The 26,790-nt window shown below is 36.4% G+C and overlaps 1 protein-coding gene across 1 annotated transcript in view; it reads left to right on the top strand.

Annotated features, from left to right (window-relative positions):
* The window catches only part of ADGB (androglobin), a 227,648-nt gene that overhangs the window by 137,947 nt on the left and 62,911 nt on the right, over positions 1–26,790 (top strand). The window contains exons 23-27 of the mRNA XM_023550601.2: positions 344–437; positions 5,461–5,595; positions 6,355–6,508; positions 16,408–16,595; positions 22,329–22,513. Of these exons, the coding sequence (XP_023406369.2) occupies positions 344–437; positions 5,461–5,595; positions 6,355–6,508; positions 16,408–16,595; positions 22,329–22,513 (756 nt within the window). The remainder of the gene's footprint in view (positions 1–343; positions 438–5,460; positions 5,596–6,354; positions 6,509–16,407; positions 16,596–22,328; positions 22,514–26,790) is intronic.

The following is a 26,790-nucleotide window of genomic DNA, read 5'->3' on the forward strand; positions in this document are numbered from 1 at the left end:
TTTTTTTTTTTTTGAGATAAGGCCTTTCTTGAAGAGTTTTTGGCGTGATAAAAGATCTACTGATGTAAGCTCATTAATGATTGTCTTCAGATCAAAGAACATTTCATGATTTTTAAACTAAAGATGATGGGAAACTAAGTATAATATGGTGACTGGAGCGCCCACTAAGGATTTATAGCTCGATATTTTAAACATGGTTTTGCTACTAATAAAGTCAATGACTTTGGATATCACCCTACTTCTGAATTTCAACTTTCTTCTCTGTAAAATGATGACTTTGACCAAGATGATCTTTCAGGCACCTTACAGCTTTAATATTGTTAACATTTATTATGTTTTTTAGACACAAAGGAAAATATCATTGTTTCAGATACTCTTCAAAAAGTTTGGGCTATACTGGAAATGAATCTAGAACAATATGCAGCTTCTCTCTTAAGGTAATGGGCAATATAATGATGTTTCCTATCCCACTATAGTAATAATCTTCAAATTCCAGTTCAAATGATACCTTATTCATTAAGTTTTTTTTTATGATTGTAGCAAGAAACACCTCATTGTTTCTGAACTTCTACAATATTTTATCTGAAACCTCTTTATGGTATTTGCTGCTTTTTTATGTTTTAATTGCAGTTAGCTAAAATTCTAAATGGAAAAGCTCTGAGAAGCAGAACAGAGTTTTTTGCAATTTCGTGGTGTTGAAGAGACAAAGATTAGACTGCAGACCTTCTAGGGGAGGGGACCCCAGTAAACAATTCAAATCGTCATTTGAGAGCCCTGTGGGCGGGGGGTGGGGGAGCTGTGGAAACAGAGGTAAATTAGAAGTAGATTGAGCTTGAGAAAAACTATAATCTAGCCACGTCATGTTCAAGAGATAGGATAATCTGAACAAAACCAAGAGAAAAGTGTGTGGGTGTGTGTGTGTGTGTTTGTGTGTGTGTGTATGAAAGAAGTAGACCCTCTGGTGATCCAGATATTAGAGTTAGCAAATAAAAACTCTAAAGTAACTATTGGGGGAATGTCTACAAAAGTAAAAATTAATAAAAACAGAGAAAATAGATTAAATTTTGAGAATTTGAATTAATTTTAGAAAAGCCAAATGGAAATTACATCATTTAAAATTTTAATAGCTGAAATTAAGAACCCATTAATGAGTTTGACAGCAGATTAGAAAGATTGGAAGAAGGGACTAATGAACTGGAAGATAGTTCAATAGAAAAATACCCAAATTGAAGCATAGGAGAAAATTAATGGAAAATAATAATAATAAAAAAGCATAAAGGACCTGTGAAACTTGCTTAAAACATTTAATATATATGCAAAAGAAGCCCCAGAATGAAAAAAGATAATAGCTGAGAATTTTTCAAAACTGATGAAGGAGAGTAACCCGTATTTTCAAGAGATTCTGCAAACTTTATACAGGAAATACACAAAGAAAACTACACCTGGACTCATCATAGTCAAATTGTTGAAAACCAGAGACCTATTTAAAAAAAACCTTAAAAGCAGCCAGAGAAATAAGGCATGTTATCTTCAAAGAACAATCAGGCTAATAGCCATCTGTTGGGGTTCAAAATATGTGTTGGAGTAAAATGTATAACAGTAGTAATACAAAGTCCGTAAAAAAACCCCATAGCCATCAAGACGATTCCGACTCATAGCAACCCTATACCACAGAGTAGAGCTGCTCTATATGGTTTCCAAGGTGCTGCTGGTGGATTTGAACTGCTGATCTTTTGGTTAGCAGCCATAGCTGTTAACCACTGCACCTTGAGGGCTCCAATAAAAAGGCATTAGGTGGGTAACAGGTCTTAAAGAGTTCTAAGATTCTAGTGGAGTCATCTGGAATTTCTAGCAAGGGCAAACGGGAAAAAAGCAAAATAAAAGTCATTACAGTTTGAAGGAAAGAAATATATCCACCATTGTTTGCAGATGACGTAATTGTGTATATAGACAATACAAAAAAAAAAGCTACATAAAAATTATTAGAATTAAGAAAGATTAATGATCACAAAGTCAATATAAAAAGACGAATAGAAAATTACATGTAAATATATATACATGTATAATTTTGAATAGCCTAAAATTAATGGAGAAAAAAATTAATGGTGAACAAAATATCAAAATTTTAAATAAAGACAGAATGCAACCCTGTACTTGTACAACCCTGAGAGTGAGTGCCTCACTTCATTCACCCTAACGGTACCCCACAGATACTGTCTCCCTGATGACTCCAGCCTGATTAACTTTTCTTCCAGAACCCCCAACTGATTTCTAAAAGGACTACAATTTTGCCTTCCTTTTTAGTTTTATGGAGGCACGCAGAGAGCACAAACACTCTTCTCCAGCCTCTTCTGAATGGTGGACTCTACTGTGGAAAGATCTCTGGGTCAAATTCTACACCTAATTTTCATTAAAAAAAAAAAAAAAAAGCTGTCCATTAGGGAGTTGGATCAATTCACTATGGAGGTGTATATTCGAAACACAAAAATAACACTTTAGGGGGCTGGCACTCCTATGCATTCGATCTTCCCATCAGAGCTGAGAGTATTTTCCAGAAACTCAGCTAACATGGAATATAGGGGTGATGCCATTTCAGTGGTTTGAGTTCTATACCCTAGTCTATTGAACAGAGAAAGCCAACAGGTCTGACTGTTCTTTAAACTCAAATGCCAGGAGCATCTCAAGCAACCTCATCCTTAACCACTGTACCACCAGGGCTCCAAATTCATTCTAAACCAAAAAACCAAACCCATTGCCGTTGAGTTGATTCTGACTCATAGCGACGCTGTAGGAGAGAGTAGGACTGCCCCAAAGAGTTTCCAAGGAGTGCCTGACAGATTTTAACTGCCAACCTTTTGGTTAGCAGCCACAGCTCTTAATCACTATACCACCAGAGTTTCCACCCTACCCTAAAACCAAAAAACCAAACCCAGTGCCAGCGAGTCGATTCCAACTCATAGCGACCCTATAGGACAGAGTAAAACTGCCCCATAGAGTTTCCAAGGAGTGCCTGGCAGATTCGAACTGCCGACCCTTTGGCTAGTAGCTGTAGCTCTTAACCACTACACCGCCAGAGTTTCCACCCCATCATAAAAAAAACAGGCATTAATTATAAGCTTAAGAACATACCTTTAGATATTCAAGATCTAAAGTAAAGCTCAGCTCCACTAATTGCCAGATATATGTCCTGGGGTAAAAAACCTGCTCTAAACTTCAAATTAAGTATTTTTATCTGTGATATAGTGATAATAATGTCTACCTCATAGTGCTATTCACTCATAAAACTGTAAAGACCCATTAAGATAACACAGGGAAAGTACTTAGCACAATACCACAGACTGGACGATTACACAACATTGGCTATGATAAATACTGGTGTTATCATTACTTCTACATGGGGAGCCTTGATGTCCTGAAGCCCAGCATTGAACTGTCATATCGTAAGGGGCAGAACTTGTCCAAATCAAAATTGGGGAGTGCTCAGTTTGCCAACATAAATTTCTGTCTGTCCTAGGAGGCAAAGTTAAGGCTAAATCTTCCAACTCTGTCAAGCATGCTTCTCTGGGTCAGTGAAGGTGCTTCACATGGTGCATTACCCAGAAAAACCCACTGCCATCTCATAGTGACCCTATAGGACAGAGTAGAACTGCCCTGTAGAGTTTCCAAGAAGCGCCTGGCGGATTTGAACTGCCGACCCTTGGGTTAACAGCTGTGGCACTTAACCACTATGCCACTAGGTACATTAGGAAGCCCTATATTCATTCATATTTCCTGAGGTATATGAAAAATATTAGAACGTATGACAAGAAGAATGACATTCTGGAAAGCTCCTATATCTCACCCTTATCTCGGAATGGTGGCTGGTCCCATCATAGTCAATTCCCTATGTGGCCTGCTTAATTCTTCTGTTGGCTCAAAACCTGCTGTGGCTGAGTCAATTCTGACTCATAGTGACCCTATAAGACAGAGTAGAACTGCCCCACAGGGCTTCCAAGGAGTGGCTGGTGGATTTGAACTGCAGACCTTTTGGTTAGCAGCTATGTTCTTAACCACTGTGCAACCAGGGCTCAAGCTTAGATTAAGCTAGCCCCCATGTGCTTTATAGTGGTGCTTTGCATTGCTAGGAAACTCTGGTGACATAGTGGTTAAGAGTTATGGCTGCTAACCAGAAGGTTGGCAGTTTGAATCCACCAGGTGTTCCTTGGAAACCCCATGGGGCAGTTCCACTCTGTCCTATAGGGTTGCTATGAGTTGGAATCGACTCGACGGCAGCGGGTTTGGTTTTGCATTGCTACACCACCACATTATAATTCCTAGGTAGGGTGATCATGTTATTTATCATCCAAACTGGGACACTTATGAAAGAGGAATTGTTGTTAAATAATCATACCAGGTTTATAAGCATAAACCAGGACTGCCCCAGGGAAACGAGGACATATGGTCACCTTAGTCTTTGTTCTTATCACCATTTTAAAAGACTTTTTCAAGTCCACCCCTAAAGAAGCCTATCAATTCCCTCCCATCACCGAAAAACCAATGATCAAATGGATCGTGTAAATTAGATCCTCCCTGAGAATCTCCACAGCTTTGCTTCCTACTGACAGTACAATTCAACCATATGTCTTCTGGAAGCCAAGAACACTTCCAGCTCTGTGTGCGCCTCCAACAGAGATGTCTTTTCTATGGCTATAATGGCTTTCTTTCCAACTAGTATCTGAGGCATTGTATAAAAGACCCTTTTTTGTAGATTCCTGATGGTGCTAAGGCTAGATCCAGTTCCTGGCATAGTGGAGCAGATAAGACTCAAGAGATACATCACATCAGTTTCATCATGTTCTGGAATATATCACAACCTTCCAGGGGGAAACCATGAAGAAACCTTCACCCCTAGTTTTCAGTCAGTTTTACATGCACCACTCCCTCATGCACCAGGAACCATGCAGAACGAACCCTCAAACACTAGCCCTCTGTTCATGGCCTTAGTCTGTGTGTGTTTTGTTTTTGAATCTGTTTTTCCAAACCCATTCCTCACATTAAAATCCATTCTAGTCTCTATTCCCTATCTGAACTCCACACCCTTCACTTACTCCCAATTTTATTGCCTGTTTCTAGTTTTTCTACCTTTACACCTTGAACTTTGGTTCTGATTTCTCACCTATAAGCTTCAGTCAGGCCCTCAGTCATGACTTGGGTTCTCTTTTGACTAAGAGCTTCAGATAAATTTAGCCACCTCTGAGAGATGTCTCCTATGGTTGCCCTGAAATGAACCTTCTTTGCCCCACCCACCATGGACCACACTGCCTACCATAGACAGTACAACCACTCGTGACCAAGAACTCAATCCAACAAACAAAGGACTGCAATATTTTATGTTATTCTTGCCCATTTATTCTTTTTTAAGTAGAGTATATTTTAAAAGTTGCTTCTGCCATGATACTTACAGTATTTTTACATTGGTAGACTAATGTTTAAAAGCAAGTGCAAGTCTATTAAATCCTATCCATGCTACCAAGATGAAGAAACTAAGATTGCTTTTGCTGACTATACAGTGAACTATCCAGATCAGCCACCAAATTCTTGGTTTATAGTTTTCAGGTGAGATTATTATATACTGGCAAATGAAGTCATTTTTAAATAGCATGCAGAGTTTTATTTATGATAGGAAAAATATCAGCTTATAGGTTGCTTTCCTAACTTGTTTAGAATTTCATTCATACCTAATATGTATGAATTAGATGATATTATAGAGAAATGTATCCGTGTTTCTTTAAACAAAATATTAAAAACATGAATTAAGTACTAGAACTTTTTACTACTATGGCAATATAATAAGTTACTGTGCTTTCAGGATCTCAAGGAAATCCTTTAATGCCCAAGCTTTAACATAATCGCTATTTTTAGCTATTTAGCATATTGGCTACTATTAGTTAATTAAAATCTAATATATTAGCTAAATTTTCTGAATATTGCCATTAGAGTTTACTATGTTTGAAGATGCTATCAAATCATAATTTGGATTTAAATTATTTTCACCTTGTATTACATTTACCCTGTTTCCCATTTATATTTTTATGAAAAAATCTGAATAAATAATCATTTTGTGTGTGTGCAGTTACCTATATCTGGAATTAATGCACTTAAATGTATTTTTTAAAAATCTCATATAGATGTAAAATAGCGTTTCTTAAAGGGTTTGGATTTACATGACAAAATATTATATTCATAGTTTTTAAAGGGAAACAATATGTGGATCTTTTAGTTGGGGACTTTAGACTTAATTTTTTACTTCTTAGGATTAAACTTGATTTCAGACTTTAAGATTCATTTTTAAATTTATGCTTTTTGTAATTATAGAGAAATATTTCTGGTTACTCAAGACATGATTGTGGTCCCCAAAGTATACACTACCCTTCCAGTCTGTATTCTCCATGTTGTTAATAACGACACAATGGAACAAGTGCCAAAGGTGTTCCAAAAAGTGGTACCTTATCTCTATACCAAGAACAAGGTAGGTCTAAAATTTATTCTCCTCGTATGATAGAATGATAGTGTGAAATAATAACCTTTAGAAGGTCCAGGAGAAGGTAAGGCAGATGAGCCTTCAATCTACTTAACAGAGAATAATGTACTATTCTTTACTTTTAAAAACCTGCTACCACCAAGTCGATGCTAACACATAGCAGCCCTGTAAGACAGGGAAGAACTGCTCCACAGACTTCTAAGCCTGTAAATCTTTACTTATAGAAGTCCCACTTATCTGACAGCAGGAGATACTTACTGTGAGTGCTGGAGCACTCTTTAGCTCTCATGCCTCCTTGTCTTCTCAAAGAAAATATAACAAAAATAAAGCATTGTTATGGTTCTTGTTAGATGACATTGAGTTGGTTCCAACTCAGAGTGACCTTATGTATCACTGAACAAAATGTTACCCAGTTCTGCACCATCCTCCCAATTGTTTTCATGTTTAAGCCGATTGTTGCAGCCACTTTGTCAGTTCATCTTGTTGAGAGTCTTCCTCTTTTTTGCTGACCATCTAATTTACCAAGCATGATGTCCTTCTCCAGGGACTGGTCCTTTCTGATACCACATCCAAAGTACATAAGATGAAGTCTCACCATCCTCGCTATGAAAGCTGTGCTTCCAAGATGGATTTGTTCATTCTTCTGGCAGTCCGTGGTATAGTCAGTATTCTTGGCTAACACCATAATTCAAATGTATTCATTCTTCTTTGGTCTTTCTTATTCATTGTCCTGATTTTGCATGCATATGAGGGAATTGAAAATACCATGGCTTAGGCCAGGTGTACCTTAGTCCTCAAGGTGACATCTTTGCTTTTTAACATTTTAAAGAGGCCTTTGCAGCAGATTTGCCCAATGCAATGCATCTTTTGATTTCTTGACTGCGCTTCCATGGGCATTGATTACGGATCCAAGTAAAATTAAGTCCTTGACAACTTCAATCCTTTCTCCATTTATCATAATATTACTTATTGGTCCAGTTGTGAGGATTTTTATTTTCTTTATGTTGAGGTGTAATCTATATGGAAGCCTGTAGTCTTTGATCTTCATCAATAAGTGCTTTAAGTCCTCTTCACTTTCAACAAGGAAGGTTGTGTCATCTGCATATCACAGGTTGTTAATAATAATATTGATAATAATAAAAACCCATTGCCATTGAGTCAATTACAACTCATAGCAACCCTATAGGGCAGAATAGAGCTGCCCCATAGGTTTTCAAAGGCTGTAATCCTTATATAAGATGATTGCCACATCTTTCTCCTGTGAAGCAGCTGTTGGGTTCGAATTGCTGACCTTTTGGTTAGCAGCTGAGTGCTTAACCGCTACACCACCAGGGCTCCTGTTGTTAATAAGTCTTCGTTAAATCCTTGTGGGGTGTTATTCTTCATATTGTCCAGTTTCTCAGATTATTTGCTCAATATACATATTGAATAACATTGGTGAAAGGATACAACCCTGATTCACGACTTTTTCGGATTTTAAACCATGCAGTATCCCAGTGTTCAATTTGAACAATTGCTTCTTGGTCTATGTACACACACAATTAAGTCTTCTGGAATTCCCGTTCTTCACAGTGTTATCCATAATTTGTTATGATCCACACAGTTGAATGCCTTTGCATAGTCAATAAAACACAGGTTAACCTCTTTCTGCTATTCTCTGCTTTTAGCCAAGATCCATCTGAGAGCATCAATGATGTTCCACGTCATAATCTGAATTCAGTGTGAATTTCTGGCAGTTTCATGTTGATGTACTACTATACCTATTTTTGAATTATCTTCAGCAAAATTTTGCTAGTATGTTAAATTAATGACATTGATCAATGATTTTCACATTCCATTGGAATGGGCACAAAAATGGATCTCTTCCAGTTTGTTGGCCAGGTAGCTGTCTTCCAAATTTCTTGCAGAGATGAGTGAACGCTTCCATAAATGACAAATGTACATATGGATCTTGCTGCATGGAATACAAAGGAACCAAATCAGTACATCTGTGGAAAGAGACTATGGAGAAGCTCAATATGATCAGTCAGAACAAGGCAATGGGTCGGCTGTGAGACAGACTATCAATTTCTCGTATTCAAGTTCAAGCTGAAGCTGAAGAATATTAAAATAAGTCCTCAAGAGCCAAAGTATGATCTTGAGTATACTCACCTGCATTTAGAGACCATCTCAAGGATAGATTTGACACACTGAACACTAATGACTAAAGATCAGAATAGTTGTGGGATGATATCAAGTATATCACACATGAAGAAATCAAAAAGTTGTTAAAAAGACAAGAAAGAATGAAAAAGCCAAAATGAATGTTAGAAGGGACTTTGAAACTTGCTCTTGAATGTAGAGTAGCTAAAGCAAACGGAAAGAAATGATGAAATAAAGAGCTAAACAAAAGATTTCAAAGGGTGGCTCGAGAAGACAAAGTAAAGTATTGCAATGAAATGTGTGAAGACCCGGAGTTAGAAAACCAAAAAGGAAGAACACACTCGGCATCTCTCAAGCTGAAGGAAGTGAAGAAAAAATTCATGCCTCAAGTTGCAATATTGAACGATTCTATGGGCAAAATATTTGAATGACACAGGAAGCATCAAAAGAAGGTGGGAGGAATGTACTGAGTCACTGTACCAAAAAGAATTCATCGATGTTCAACTATTTCAAGATATTGGCAAAGAATCAGAGAGTCTAATTATTGAAATCATGAAACCATACAAACCCTTAGACCACAAACTAATCTAAAGACACCATTAAGCCTTTAACTAACCCAAATCAGCAGATTATCTCTGTTTCTCACTGGATTTTTATTTTTTTACTAAATATCACAAGACACTATGATTATAGAACCACTCATCACGGCCACCTTTTTAGTCTTCTTTAGTGCTACGCAAAAAGTGTTAGTGGCCAGAAACGGTTGGCACATTAATCTTGCTGAAAGGTAGACCCAGGTCTCTGACCATTACTCAAACCATGTTGTCTCTCTGTTTAAATCTTATCTTCTTGTTTTCAATCATTTCCACTAAGAGGGAAGCATGGCAAAGGATAGTGTACACCTGGACTGGAAACCAAGAGATCTCAGGTGTAGCTCTGATTTTACATTCTTTTGCTGCATGGTTTTGAACCTCTCCATTTTTCTCTTTGGGTTGTATTTGTACTTGTGTTCTAAAGTTCACTTCAGACATGAATCTATACATAATTTTGAGTAAATTAAGATGTACCTATCTGTCTTAGGCTGGGTTCTCTAGAGAAACAAAAGCGGTAAAACTTATAGAGAGATTTATATCAAGGAAATGGCTCGCGAGTTCATAGAGGCTAGAACATCTCAGGTCCGTGGGTCAGGATAGAGGCTTCTAATTCATGTAGCTGCTGGGGCTGGCGAACCCAAGATTGGCAGGTTAGAGAGCAGAGCTTTTGCTCACAAGCTGTGAAGATCGACGAATCCCAGGATCGACAGGTAAGCTGCCAGCTGAAGTTCCAAGAACTGGAGGTTAGATGAACAGTAGCCAGCTACAGGATCCAGCACAAGCAAAAAGCTCATGAGCCTTGCCAGAATGTCCACTTATACTGGATTCGGGCCACACGCCCAAGGAAACTTTCAGTTGATTGGCTACTCACAGCAGATCCCTTCATGGAGGCGATCACAATATCACACAACTGTCAAACCACCAAGAGTCAAGGCCCAGCCAAGGTGACACACAATCTTACCGATCACACTATCTAACGAATACTAGTTTAGGAGAATAACAGATAAGTTTTTTTAAATGTTTTAACTCCATAAAAAACATAATAGTTGTTTTACGGTGTTTTTGAGATTTTAGTGAACTTTTTAAAAATCAGGAAAATTATACAACTTCTTGTTGAAATCCTTTAACCCAATCAATTGATCACATACATATTACATATAAACATATATACACACATATACTATAGCTATGTATACGTAAATATTTATAGCTATACCAAACCTGTTGCCATCGAGTTGATTCTGACTCAGAGCCATCCTATTGGACAGAGTAGAACTCCCCCATAGAGTTTCCAAGGAGCTCCTGGTGGATTCGAACTGCTGACCTTTTGGTTAACACCTGTAGGACTTAACCATTATGCCACCACGGTTTCCATTTATAGCTGTAGATATTATATATGTATTAGGATTTTTTGCGAATGGAATTTTTACTATTTTATTATGATTAAAAACTCGTATGTCTTGTTATATGTTTAGATTTTTTTCTATTATTTCTCATGAGATATAAATTTTGTGTTCAGGTTTGCAGATGTTATCCAATAGCAATTTTGGTTTAAAGCTATTTTTTTTACTTTGTATTAAATTTGGAATGTTTCACACTTTTACTTTCATGGGAAAATATTGTTTATTTAGGTTTTTTTCAGAAAAGCAGAAGCATTTGACCTAGACTACCTTTCGAATATAGACAATTTATTTAACTTGTGATTGAAATGAAAATCCCTTAAGATCAAGAGGGAAATGATCATTTCATTCAAAGGGAGACTCTCCTGAGGTCTTAGATGTCATCAGATTCTAGAAATGAGCTCTCTAACTTCGCTAGACAACTACACTAATGTGAGTCATATTTAGTTTTGGAAGGGATTTTAAAGCAGTTTTGGTTGAACCATCTATCTGATTCTTATTTCTGTCTAGGATGCTTTGCTTGTTTTTGTTTTAGTAATGCCAGTGACAATCTACCTCCTTAGACTAAGTTTGAATTTTTTGGATAGCTCTAAATTATGTGTTTTCAGTCAATATACAGGAGAAAATTCTTTGTTTAACTATGTATTATTTCTAAATCGTGAATTCAGGACTATACAGAATATTTTTATCTAATATTGATATCTAATCTAATATTTCATCTCTTCCACTCCCTTATTCTAGCTCTTCATAGAAAAAACATGGAAAGAGTAGGGAGGAGAGTGTAGAGCTATGCGAATAGAATAGTAATAGTATCACTATTACTAAGTAATAGTAACTTAAGTGGCTTTTTTTGTGGTAGTTTGCTTCATGATTCTTGATCTTTGAACATTTCTCCCAATTGTTTCTATTCCTACTTAGCTGTGACTTCTGAAAACAAATGCAGCCTATAAAGAGCAGTTTGAACCTCCTAAATATGAGGAGCATTACTGCATTTTATTGTAGACTTGATTACACTAACATTTTGGCACCCACATTTCATTATAAAACTTTATTTTGTCTTCTCCAGTTATCCTTTGAAATCTGTTCTTTCTCCTATTTATCCCTAGAAACAAAGCTCTGTCATGCACTTTAATGACATATATCTGAGTGACATATATGTAGCCTTTATGTATTAGGTCATCATTTCCCAAGGTATGTCCACAAAACTAGTGTTCCTCAAGACATTCATTTGTTTTATGAAAAAAAGATGTGTTCTAAGGTTAAAAAAATAAGAAACATAGTTAAGAAGAAGTATTTTAAGACTTGAGTCTTTCATAAACTAATGTATATTAAATATCTCCAAGAGGCAGGTAGATAATAACAATATTTGCCACATATACTACATCATGCAAGCCAGTTTTCGTAAAGAATATTAGCTCAATGTTCCATAGAACACACTTGGAAAACACTTCTGTAAATCAAAACCTTTTTAATTTTTGCATGTTGTCCCCCATCCCTCTTCTCTTTACCTTTCTACTTGGATAATTTGCCATAATATCTATAAACTCTCTTCCCAGGCTAAATAAATTATAACCTTCCTCCTTTATATAGTGATATGGTTCTACTACCATACCCCAGAAGTAGTCTCAAGAGGCAACTGAACATGTTAATGGGATAAATAAGAAAGATATGATTATTGCAATGAATGCAGGAAATAATATTTCATATTATGAGTGGAATAGAATGGAGCTTCTTTAACTTGATAAAGTTGTCTGCAAAAGCAAACATTATACTTGATGGTAAAGTGATGACAGCTTTCTCTTTGACATTTGGACAAAGAGAAGGATGTTTGCTCTCACCAATTCTATTAAATATTGTAGTAGAAAGAAAAAAATAGGAATTATGACAAGGGCATTAACCAGTGCAGTAAAAAAAAAAAAAAAGAGAGAGAGAAAGAAAGAAGAAAGGAGGAGAGAAGAGGGAAGGAGAGGTAAGAACAAGCTTGAAGGTTGCAAAGGAAGAATAATTTGTGATTATTCATGATGACTGGACGTGTACATAGAAAATGCAACGGAATCTACAAAACCATTCTTTGAATTAACAAATGAGTTGAGCCAAGTAGTACAAGTTCAATTTTAAAAATCAAGTTTAAGCCTATAATCTAGTAACAGAAAATGATATTAAAAATATTATTTGTAACATCATCAGAAGCTATCAAAACCTACAAACAAATGTCATAAAAGGGATGGACGCAGGACCTATATGTGGAAAATTATTATTATTGAGTGAATTAAAGGAAACCTAGATAAAAAAAAAAACAAACCTGCTGTTCTTAAGTCAGTTTTGACTCATAACAACCATATAGGAATTCCAAGGAGTGGCTGGTGGATTCGAACTGCTGACCTTTTGGTTAACAGCCAAACTCTTAATGACTAGGCCACCAGGGCTACTAGAAAGCTAAATAAAGGGGGATATTTCTCATATTTTTGGATGGGAAGAATATAGTTAGTTTATATTTAAAACATAGCCCATTTCCTAAATTTTTACATATAAACAATGCAATCTCAATAAAAAATTCCATCAGATTTATGCAAAACTAGACAAGCTAATTTTAAAACTCATTTGATGTTGCAAAGGAACAGAAGTAGCCAAGACGGTTTTGAATAACAAACAGACTGAAAGGTTTTTCTCTACTGGTTATCAAGACATGCTATAAAGCTTCAGACATTAAAACATTATCATAATAGCACAAGCATAGTCATATAAACCATTGTTATAAGGTACTACAGAAAAGACCCAATTGGACACTTAATTTATTATAAGGTAGGAATGGAGGGATGGATGGTCTTTTCAGTAAAAGGTCCCAGGACTATTGGCTATCTATATAGAGAAAACCACACAGCATGTGCCAAAAAAAAAAACTTGGAGAGAATAATAAATCTAAATATGAAAATAAAAACAATAGGTACCCTAAGAAATCCCCTAAGAGAGTGACAAAAAGTAATTTGATTGACTTGCATTTCTGTGGAAGCTAGGAACAGCCAACAATAAGGATATGGATCTTCTCTAGTCCAGCCCTGATTTTAATGAGTCTAATAAAGAAAAAATTCAAGCCTCAAGTTGCAATAGGGAAGGATTTTATGAAGAAAATATTAAACAACACAAGAAGCATCAAAAGAAGATGGAAGGAATACACAGAGTCATTATACCAAAAAGAATTCGTTGATGTTCAGCCATTTCAAAAGGTAGCCTGTGATCAGGAACTGATGGTGCTGAAGGAAGAAGTCCAAGCTGCACTGAAGGCTTTGGTGAGAAACCAGGCTCCAGGAATTGATGGAATATCAGTTGAGATGTTTCAACAAACAGATGCAGCACTGGAAGTGCTCACTTATTTATGCCAAGAAAGACAGCTACCTGGCCAACCAACTGGAAGAGATCCATATTTATGCCTGTTCCTAAGAAAGGTAATTCAACCGAATGCGGAAATTATTAAACAATGTCATTAATATCACACACAAACAAAATTTTGCTGAAGATCATTCAGAAGTGGCTGCCGGCGGTATATCAACAGGAAATTGCCAGAAATTTAAATTCACGCCGGATTCAGAAGAGAATGTGGAACCAGGGATATCATTGCTGATGCAGATGAATCCTGGCTGAAAGCAGAGAATAACAGAAGGGTATTTACCTGTTTTTTATGAACTACGCAAAGGCATTCAACTGTGTGGATCGTAACAAATTATGGGTAACATTGCAAAGAATGGGAATTCCAGAACACTTAATTGTGCTCATGAGGAACCTGTAGATGCATCAAGAGGCAGTTGTTCGGACAGAACGAGGGGATATTGCATGTCAGGAAAGGTGTGCATGGGGGTTGTGTTCCTTTCACCATACCTATTCAGTCTGTATGCTGAACAAATAATCCGAGAAGCTGGACTATATGAATAAGAATGGGGCATCAGGATTGGAGGGAAACTCATTAATTATGCAGTTATGCAAATGACACAACCTTGCTTGCTGAAAGTGAGGAGGACTTGAAGCACTTACTGATGCAGATGACACAACCTTGCTTGCTGAAAGTGAAGAGGACTTGTCGCACTTACTGATGAGGATCAAAGACCACAGCCTTCAGTATGGATTACATCTCAACATAAAGAAAACATAAATCCTCACAACTGGATCAATAAGCAACATCGTGATTAATGGAGAAAAGATAGCAGTTGTCAAAGATTTCGTTTTACTTGGATCCACAATCAACAGTCATGGAAGCATCTGTCAAGAAATCAAATGACGCATTGCATTGGGCAAATCTGCTGCAACGGACCTCCTTAAGTGTCGAAAAGCAAAGATGTCACCCTGAAGACTAAGGTACACCTGACCCAAGCCATGGTATTTTCAATTGCATCATATGCATGTGAAAGCTGGACAATAAATAAGGAAGACTGAAGAAGAATTAACGGCTTTGAATTGTGATGTTGGTGAAGAATATTGAATATACCACTGACTGCTCAAGGAATGAACAAATCTGTCTTGAAAGAAGTACAACCAGAATGCTCCTTAGAAGCAAAGATGGCGAGACTATGTCTCACATACTTTGGACATGTTTTCAGAGGGATCTGTCCCTGGAAAGTACATCATGCTTAGTAAAGTAGAGGGTCAGCAAAGAAGAGGAAGACCCTCAATGAGATGGATTGACACAGTGTCTGCAACAATGCCCTCAAGCATAACAATGATTGTGAGCATGGTGCAGTGTTTTGTTCTGTGGTGCATAGGATACTTATGAGTCAGAACCAACTCAACGGCACCTAACAACAACAATAACAATAAAGAAACTAAGAGCCAGAATCAAGTCAAAATATGTTGACTCTTCACTTGGTCCTTGATAAAGACAGTGTTGAGAAAACTTCAGATATTAACCATATTGTTTGTAGGCCTCTGCCGAAAGTGAGATTCTCTGCCCTGACCTACCCTAGACTTTGGACCTGGGTTGACCTATAATAATAGGGAAGATAAGTGGACAGGCAAAAGGATTTTTCTGTAACCTAAAAAGAAACACAATTTTCATGGGCCCACCATTATGATTGTTTCAAGACAGAGAGTAGTTCTGAGCCTGTTCATTACCCCCTCTGAGGGTAGACATTGTAGAGAAATGGGGTCACTGGGTAGACATCCAACCAGAACAGTTAAACTTTGGGGATCTAGAGGGCTATTTCCTTTCTGTTTTTCAAACAGGAAGCATGCAAAAAGCTTTGGGCTGTAGGTCCTTTAGTATTTGGGTTTATCCTTTCTTAGTACAGTCTATCATCTCTGTGCATCACATCTGTCTTACATAAGAGTAAAAGAAAATCACCACTGTCTGTTTATCTCATCAGCTTCCATTGGAAGAATAATTGTTGAGTGGTGGTTTCAGAGGGCCCCAAGTGTCTTCTTTATGGGAGGCAACTGAAATCGTTTATTTTGCATTTTCAAAGCTGAGGATTGTTTTCTTCATTAATGAAAAGTTAGAATTGAACAGTCGTACATAAAAGACCTGTCATAGATTTAACAAGCATTCATTTTAGTGTTAGAGTTATGAAATTTCTCTCAAAACATGTGAGCTGGTGCTATCTAAGAGAAATTTCAAACCATAATGTTAGCAATTCTGTGTTTAATAAGAGATCGTGGGATCTTAATGTCTTGATAATATAGCATTTTAGCAGTGTGAAATCATGTTATGCATTTGAAAAGCTAATAACAATGTAACTTCTTTCTGTGTAATGCCTCTTTCTTACAGAAGGGATACACATTTGTGGCTGAAGCATTTACGGGTGATTCATTTGTACCAGCTTCCAAATGGAAACTACGCATCATTGACTCTTATAATCCACTCCCATGTCTATCTCGAGATTTTCCAAGCAATACCTTCGCCATGAAAGAAATCAGAGATTATTACATACCCAACGATAAGAAAATTTTATTCAGGTATAAATATGTGATAGAAGGGGAAATGCATTTCCTTTAAAATATGATTTTAAAATAAAGATAAATTCTGTAGCAAAATCCAGAGTTGACTTTGAATTTTAATTTCGGTCCTCTTTTGAAAACAATTAGCTAACAGAGTAATGTGATTATATAGATGTCGTATAGGTTTATTGTTGCATGTCATGGTACTGATATTTTCTTAGTCCTCATCCTGCTTGCCTTCTATCATAAACACAGTATCCTTGATGACGCTTTTTCCTCTTACTACTTCTCCTCTTTCTGTTTTACCTCCAATTAGTATCTTGTGTTTGCTTCTCTTCATCTGCCAACGTAAGCTTCTCATTTTCCTGCTTCTCTAAATGCGGACCTTGAGTGGACTCATCCTGGGCTCCACTCTCTTTTGTTAATCAGTTCTGCTGATTCTAATTCTGACATGCCTCTCATCTCTGTCCCCGCATCTCTGTCCTCTTTGTTGCTGTGCTACTTCAGGCCCACATTACCTTTTCTCTATAAAATTTCGGTGTTTTCTGGAATCCATGACTCCACTGTATTCTTTTTTCTACACTCTGTCATTTCTCTCTCTCTTTCTGTCTACCTGTCTATCATTTACATATCCATGTTTTATTACTAGTGTTACCTTAACACAAACATTAAAAAATATGAATCTTGGACAACTTTCCATTGACTACAGAAAAAATTCAAACCACTTAGCATAATACCCAACATTCTTGTCCTGCTGCCTAATACGCAGTGCACTCCCTTGGTGAATCTAACTGCCCATCCTGGCACATATGCCACATGATTTTACTTTTGTATTGTAATATCCTGCCCTGACCCCTTTTTCAACCTAGAAAAACCCACCACTTTTAACGATAACTTGCAACAGTTATTTGTGGTTACTATATCATCAGTTGGTCTTGTCACGTTCCTATAGTCTTTGTTAATTCTGAGAACATGACATATCAAATTTTCACTTAATTTCACATAAGCCTCTATGAGATGTTACATTTACTGAAGCCAGGAACAAGGGCTTATCGATATAGGACATAGCAAGGGCCTGACAAATAGTTGGTCTTCATTAAATATGTGCTGTTATTAATTGTTAGAATTCTTATTTTCCCCTTTACATATATATTGTTCTGCTTTCAAAAGTAATAATTATTATTACAGAAAATTTGGAAAATATATAAATGTGTAGTGAAGGAAATAAAAGTCTTCCATAATTACACAGCCTAGGCAAAACCGTTCTTAGTATTCAGTTGTATTTTCTTGTTATGTTTTTACTAGTCACAGTTTAACATTATTAAAATTATACCATAATTACAATTTTATAATTCTGGTATTTTTATTTAACAATATATTGTGAGAACTTCTCAATGCCATTACAACATTTCACAAACTCTTTTTCATGATTTCTTAATAATCAGTTATATGGATATATGACAGTTTAACTCTTTCTTATTGTTAAAAATTTCCATGTCTAATTTTTCTATAGTATTAATAGAGATATGATGGACATATTTTATGGTAAATATTAATGTAAATTTCTGATTATTTTCTAAGGATTTGTTATATTAAGAGATTATATGTTTTAAAGACACCATACCAAACCAAACCCATTGCTGTTGAGTTGATTCCAACTCATAGTGACCTTATATATATTAGTAAATTGGAACAGAGATGAGAGGCATGTCAGAATTAGAATCAGCAGGACTGATTAACGAAAGAGAGTGGAGCCCAGTATGAGTCCATTCAAGGTCCGCATTTAGAGAAACAGGAAAATGAGACGCTTACATTGGCAGATGAAGAGAAGCAAACATGAGATACTAACTGGAGATAAAACAGAAGGAGGAGAAGTAGTAAGAGGAAAAAGTGTCATCAGTGATACTGTGTTTATGATAGAAGGCAAGCAGGATGAGGACTAAGAAAATATCAATGCCATCATATGCAAAAATAAACCTAAGTCTTTTTTGACAATATATGCACAAAGAAAAACCCAAGTCTTTTTTGACAATATATGCACAAATAATAATGGCTTTGGTTTGCTGTATTCTAATTTTTTTTTTCTAATTCTTATTTACCTATACTTTTAAACCTTTTCTCCCTAAGAAAATATGCATAAATTTCTGTAACAAAATATAATCAGCAATATAATTAAATTGCAGAACAATATGAACAGTATAACCCCAACTATGTTTAAAAAAAAATATTTGTTTAAATCTATTATGTGTATATAAAAGTTAAGGAAAATTCTGAAAGAAAACATTAAACTGAGGGCAACAGAAGAGGTGGAGGATTACTTTTTCATCCGTCTACTTATATTTATGTATTGCCTACTTTAAACAAAGTGAGAAAAAGAAAACAAGAAATAACTAAAAACAACAGTTTTGTAATTATAGGAAAGTTCTATTATATATTATAAATAATAAAATAAAAAATATATAAACTATAATAAAATGTTTTAACTACTGTGATAGGGGAAATGTAGGAAACCCTGGTATCTCCTAACAAGGCCAGTAATAGACCAAGAAGTGATTTTAACATAATATCTAAATTAGTCCTTGAAGCCAGTCTTAAAACTATCAAGGTGAGTAGTGGGGGAGTTGAGAAGGAACTGCTTCAATAGTGTATGTGAAAGTTCAGAAGTTAATGAATATATGGCCTCTTCAGGGAACAAAAGAAATTCATTTTGTTTGTAAAGTGGGATTCCGGGGTGCTGTGGCAAGCACTAAGGCTGGTCAGATCGGCAGAGCCCTTTTCATGAAGGACCTCATAAGACAAGGAATTTAGATTTTACCTTAGGGCAATAACATACTGTTCAAAGAGTTTAAATAAAGTGACATTATCAGACTTGTGTTTTGTGGAGTTCACTCACCAGGCTGCAGTGTGTTGAGTGGATTGAAAGGAAGCCTGGCTGGAGAGAGGGAGGCAGGTGGGAGACTTAAAATTATACAAATGTGTGAGATAAGGCAGTGATAGTGAACCTGGAGAGGAGAAAAGAGTTTTTAAGATATTGAGGAGGTAAAATTGACAGTCTTGGTTTATGGGTACTGCTGGAGTTTGACTGGGGGACTATTGGAGAGTAAGTGCGTATTACTTAGAGGATCCTGGATTGAGAGGGACAGAGCACATTTGCAAGGCGAGCAATAGGAAGGGAATGAATTCATTTTTCAATGTGAAATATGGTAGGCCAATAAAATGTCCAGATTTGGGAATCATTATTGTTTCTGTTCTTGGATATGCTCAGGTCAGTTTGTAAAACGAGAATAAGATGTGGGACAAAACGTGAGAATTCTCTGACATTTATGGAAATGTCAGTGGAAGAGAAGCTTGAAAAAGCAGCCCCAAAGTAGGGGGGACTATAATAGTTATGCTCCTAGGGGAAGCATTTTTAAAGGACGGCATGAGAGTTGATTAAACACTTTCAAATTCTCCTTAGAAATCAACGTAAGATGAAAACTGAAGCTTCTCTAGGGTTGGGGACTAGCTGCCTCAAACGTTGGCAAGAACAAGTTTAGCACATGGACGGGGCAGAGTGGAGTTGGCGTGCGCTATAAACGAGTGGGAGGTGAGGAGAGGAGGTGGTTGGGAATAGACAGCACTCTTTAGATGATGAGCTGGGGAAGAGTGAAATAGAGCAGAATCTGAGTTGGAATGTGGGATGAAGAGATTGTTTTGCGTGGATTTGTTTTTAAGCTGGGAGAGACTTACACCTGTACAAACGATAATAACAAGGAAGAATAAAGAGGGGGAGATTTAAGATACAGTAGAGAGGGCATAATCAGAAAAACAAACTTCTAGAGAAACAGAATGTTCAGATAGGGTTCTGAACATTTGGAAGGATTCAGCTGAAATAGGAAAAAGACAATCTCTTCAATGGTATCAAGTGGGGAGTTGGAAAGGGTGGGTGTGTTTCAAGTCTTTCTGCAGGAGGTTCTCAACTTGTATGGTAAAGGTTGAGAGTTGAGATGGTGGGTATTACTTTTGATTTCTCTGTATTTTGTGAATCAAAGAAAACACCGTTGACAGTGAAGCTTTGAAAGTCACTGCTTCTACCCCAGTTGTTCTCTTTGTTCAACTGGAGAGGAGTGTGTAATGGAAAGACTTGGTGTGATAGTAATTTGTAGATCTATTAAGAGGTTTGGTGATAGCAGTAGCTTGCAGGTCTATCAAGTTTTATAGGTGAGTGTTTATCACACAGGGCCCTGGCGGTACAAACTGTTGATGTGCTCGGCAGCAAATGGAAAGTTTGGAGGTTTGAGTCTACACGAGACACATCGGAAGAAAGTCCTCGTGATCTAAGAAAAAAAAAATTTTTTTTTTTTTTTAATCTACTTCCAAAGAATTAGCCATTGAAAACCCTATGGAGCACAGTTCTACTCTGACACATGGAGTTGCCATGTTGTTGTTGTTAGGGGCCACCGAGTTGGTTCCAATTCACAGCAACCCTGTATACAACAGAACAAAACACTGCCCTGTCCTGCGCCATCCTCACAATTGTTACTGTGCTTCAGCCCATTGTTGCAGCCACTGTGTCAATCCAACTCGTTGAGGGTCTTCCTCTTTTTCGCTAACCCTGTACTTTACCAAGCATGATGTCCTTTTGTAGGGACTGATCCCTCCTGATAACATGTCCAAAGTACGTGAGACGAATTCGCACCATTCTCACTTCTAATGAGCGTTCTGGCTATATATCTTCCAAGACAGATTTGTTCATCCTTCTGGCAGTCTATGGTATGTTCACTATTCTTAGCCAACACCGTAATTCAAAGCCATCAGTTCTTCAGCGTTCTTTATTCATTGTCCAGCTTTTTCATGCATATGAGGTAACTGAAAACACCATGGTTTGGGTCAGGCACACCTTAGTCCTCCAAGTGACCTTCTTTGCTTTTCAACACTTGAAAGAGGTCGTTGGCAGCAGATTTGACCGGTGTAGTGCGTCATTTGATTTCTTGACTGCTGCTTCCATGGACATTGATTGTGGATCCAAGTAAAATGAAATCCTTGACAAATTCAATTTTTTCTCCATTTATGATGATGTTGTTCGTTGGTCAAGTTGTGAAAATCCTTGTTTTCTTTATGTTAAGGTGCGGTTTTTGATCTTCATCAGTAAATGCTTCAAGTTCTCTTCACTTTCAGCAAACAAGGTTGTGGCATCTGCATTTCACATGCTGTTAATGAGTTTTCCTCCAATTTTGATGCCACGTTCTGCTTCATATAGTCCAGCATCTTGGATTATTTGCTCAGCATACATAATAAATATAGAGTCTCCATGAGTCAGAGTCAACTCCATGGCGATTGATTTGGTTTGTTTTTTCTGGCTTGTTATATCTAAACAAAAGTTAAATTTACTGTTTGAGATTTGATGATATAAAAGTCCTACACTCAATGAGATGGATTGACACAGTAGCTGCGACAATGGGCTCAAGCAAAGCAATGATTGTGAGGATGGCGCAGGACTGGGCAGTGTTTCGTTCTAATGTACATAGGATTCCTGTGAGTCAGAACCGGCTGGATGGCACCTAACAACAATACTCATTTTATTTTATTTTTTTTATATATTGGGTCTTTTGCCAAAAGTTTATATTAGCTCTAATATTTCCAAGATTTTAGTGGACTTTCCAAAGTGGCATTACTTTTAGATGATCATATCCACAAATTACATAGTTTCTTTTACACACTTGAGGGAAAGAACAACATATTTGCTTATATAGTTGAACTTTTTCTCTATAGGTATTCAGTTAAAGGTGCATTACCACATCCTGTTACGGTGCAGGTACGCACATCCAAACCAGATGCATTCATCAAACTACAGATCCTTGAAAATGAAGAATCTATTGTGAGCGCCATTGGGAAAGGCCAAGCTATAATCCCGGCATTTAACTTCTTGGGGAATGAAAAAGATCTGAGCTCCCAGTGTAAGTGTGGCATTTTACATTTGCCATTTAGATTTTTAAATAGATATTTATGTTCATTTGATTAATTAAAAAAAAAAAAAACTAACTTTTCTTTGAGTAAAATACCAAGTAACCAGTTAACTTTATAAAACTTCGCATCATAGCAAATGATAAAAACAAAACAAAAACACTATTGCATTTGTGTGTCAAATTAGATTCTGAAGATCAATGGATTTGTTACAATTATGCTTTAAGGACTTTTTACCTTGGGGATAAATTTGGTTTTCCATTATATGAGCCTCGTTAAATTGCTGAATAAAAAATTTATTTTTATTATTTTAAAGGGATTATTTACTTTCCATTTATTTCCAATTTATTATATTTTGGAAAATATTTCATTTATTAAAATTAATAGAAACTTTAATGTTATTACTTTTTATTTCACATTTGTAATTTAATAAGTTTTATTAAATAAATAAAATTTATTTCTGATCTAATTCTTGGCAGTGATACTGTGAGATGTGTTATTTATTTGGCTATTTGAGTAACTAAGCAAGAAACTACAAATAATAACTCTGAATCTCAGCAAATAGGAAGTGAATTTGATTTTTTTCCACTCCTAAGGAGAAAATAGAAATAATATTTCATTCTTATTGTTTCCTAGTCATCGGGTATGTAATAGGAGCTCTGGTGGTACAGTGGTTAAAACTCTCGGCTGCTAACCAAAAGGTCGGCAGTTTGAACCCACTAGCTGCTCCTTGGGAGAAAAAGGAGGTGGTCTGTTTCCATAAAGAGCCTTGGAAACCCTATGGGGCAGTTCTACTCTGTCCTAGAGGGTTGCTATGAATTGGCGTTGGCTCAAAGGCAATGGGTTTGGGTTTTTTGGGTTATTCTGACTATAAAAAATAACATGTACCCAATGTAGAAAATATAGAAAAATAAAAAGGCATAAACTAGGGGAAAAATGTCATACTACCCTAGGGGAAAAACAAACCCTCAGTCGAAATTGACTTAAAGGCATTAGGTTGATACATTAGTTTTTATGCCTCTATTCTCCTCTTTGTCATTTACATTTTGACAATTAGTGTTTCATTTTAAAACTATAACTTTTTACTTGTTTGTGTCATGGGTTAGGACCTCCAAACCTCTAAAAGAATGTTAAATAAGAGTGATGTTAATGTGTTTTCTTTACTTAAATAGGAAGGCATGTAGCTTTTATCATTAAGTATTATATTTATTGTTGGCTTCTAATAATTTTCCCTTATAAAAATAAGGAAGTTCTTTCCACTGATAGCTAAGAATTTTATTCTGGAATGGGTTTGAAACTTTATCAATTATTTCTATTTTTTATTGAAGGCATCATATTTTACCCCTTTGAACTTCATACTTTGATTTTTAAATTTTGAACCATCCTCGCATTCTTTGAATAAAACCTATTTGTCCGTGATGCTTTAGTAAATTCTTATGTTTAGAATAAAAACACAACCAGTGCCCTCGAAATATACTATTTTATTTAGTTTGTTAGATTATATTTATAAATTTGTTATCTTTTTTTATGGGTGTTTTCCTCACTGTGTGTACACTTGTATATTATTCTTTTCTAGTTCTCAGGTTAGAATTCTGCCGTATTCATGAAATTAATTTGGAAACTTTCAATTTTTTCTCTTTTTGAAAGCCATGTAAATACTGCAGGAATCCATTCTCTTTTAAAAGTTTGTTAGATTTGCCCCCCAAGCTATCTAGTCTTCAGGGGACAGATTTTTGTTTCTTTACTACCTTTTTAATAACTTCTGTGGTGATTTTTTAAAACTTTTTATCTTCATTTTCACAATATGTTTTTGTTGAAAAGTGACAGTTTCATCTCATATCTTAAATGTAAATTTGCATATAGGAATACTTTATAAATTTTTAAATCTTTTCTGAATGTGTTTGTCTAATCATTTTAAAATATTTTATTTGTGTGTTTAAATTTATTCTTGATCAGACTTTTCAGAGGTTTTCCTGTATTATTCATCGATTTTATCTTTAGAATGAACCCTTGGATTTATTAATCAAGCCTGATGGCTCTTTTATATCGGTATTCTACATCAGCAATATTCATATTGTCTTTTAAATCACTCCTATTTTTTAAATTTAGTCTGATGTTCTTTTTTCTAGCTTCCCCAGTTGAAAGTTCATTTAAATATGATTTAAAATAAGTATTTTTTAGTAAGTATATATTCAATAAGTGTATTTTTAAATATATATACTTAATTTTTTACTTTGCCTTCTAAATGTAGCTTTAAAAGAAAAGCCTGGCAAAGTTTTATGTGCAGTGTTGTTATAATTGGCCATTTTTAAAAAGTCTATGATTTTAATTTTTATTTTCTCTCTAACCTGAGACATTTATAACATTTTTGAAGTTTCTAAATCATAAAATTGATTTGGCTAAACTTTTGTTCTTACTCTCTAATTAAATTGTGTTAGGGAAAGAGAGTATATTTTCTACTTTGAGAATTTGGTTGATGATTTTTCTTAGGCCTGATACAAAATCAATTTTGGTTAGTGTTCCACTGGGATTTATAAAGAACGTACTGACTTGGGCAGCCGGGGCACTGAGCAATAAGAATCCTCCTGTTCCGCCATAAATCCTATGAATGATTTTTATTTGGAAAGAAGAACAAAACCAAACCCATTGCCGTCGAGTCAGTTCCAACTCGTGATTGCTGTCAAGTTGATTCTGACTCATGATGACCCTATAGGACAGAGTAGAACTGCCCGCATAGGGTTTCCAAGGAGTGGCTGGTAGATTTGAACTCCCAACCTTTTGGTTAGCAGCCGAACTCTTAACCACCGTGTCACTAGGGCTCCGGAAAGAAGAATAGATGCTCCCAAAGCAGGGCTCTTTCTCCTCTCCTATTAACCCTGGAAACTACCTATGAGCTGTCACTGTAGCAAGGGGATATATGCCTTTGGTATATGAGTAAGACTTGGAGGAGCAGAGAATTGAGAAGACAGGCTATGATGACATAATTAGAGCACACATATAGTGCTTTAGGCACAGGGAAGTGGAAAATGTACTATTTTATATTAGTGGGTAAAATTGCAAATTAAGCTGTAACACACTTTCAGTTCTTTTTGCAAAAGTGAAAGAAAAGCTCTGCTTTCTCCCATCATTTGCCTTTCATCCCTGAAATTACCCCTGGGAGTCTATGGGTGACGCAGTTAATGAACTCAGCTACTAATCAGAAGGTTGGAGGTTCAAGTTCACCCAGAGGCATCTTGGAAGAAAGGCCTGGGGATACTTTCAAATAATAGGCCATTGAAAACCCTATGGAGCACAGTTCTGCTCTGACACAGATGGGGTTGCCATGGGTCGGAATCAACTCAATGGCAACTGGTTTTTTAGTTCTCAGTACCGTTGGTGGTTTCTTGTTCAAATCTGCATTTATACATTTTTCTTTTGATACATTAAGACCATTAATCAGAGCACTGTTAAGGTAAGCCTGAATTCCACTCTTTCTCTTGCAAAAGGGTATGATGGCTAAGGTTGTGTGTTAGCTTGGCTAGGCCATGATTCTCAGTGGCTTGGCAGTTATGATGTAGCTTGACAGTTGTATGATATTGTGGTCACTTCCATGACTGGATTTGATATAATGTGATCACCTCCATGATGGGATCTACTGTGAGTAGCCAATCAATTGAAAGGGAGCTTCTTTGGGTATGTAGCCTGCATTGAATGTAAGTGAACATTGTGGCAAGGCCTATGGGCTTTTGCTCACTCTGGACCCTGCAGCTGGCTCCTGTTCATCTGAACTCTGGTTCTTGGGATGAGCTAGCAGCTTACCTACTGTCTTGCCTGCCAATTTTGGGATTCATCAGTCTTCACAGCCTGTGAGCAAGAGCCCTGCTCTCTGACCTGCCAGTCTTGGGTTCACCAGCCCTGAGGCTACATGAATCAGGAGAAGCCTCTATCTTGATCCAGAGACTTGGGGCATTCCACCTCTACAACCTCCTGAGCCATTTCTTTGATATAAATCTCTCTCTCTATATATATATATATATATTTATGTGCTTTACTGGTTTTGCTTCTCTATAGAACTCAGCCTAAGACAAATGGCTTTGTTTTCTTTGCTCTCATCTATCCTATGCAGGTTTCATGATTTATTTCATAGAGGGCTACCTTAATTTCAAAGACTTCACAGACAACTCTCCTATTCCACTAATATTTTCATGGTTTTCTTTAAAAAACTAGCTACCATCAACATTCCCCCTCCAAATATTTTGGCCTAAATTTCTAGAGGTAAACGCTGTTTATA

Source organism: Loxodonta africana, chromosome 1, assembly GCF_030014295.1.
Source record: "Loxodonta africana isolate mLoxAfr1 chromosome 1, mLoxAfr1.hap2, whole genome shotgun sequence".
NCBI classification, from domain to species: domain Eukaryota; kingdom Metazoa; phylum Chordata; class Mammalia; order Proboscidea; family Elephantidae; genus Loxodonta; species Loxodonta africana.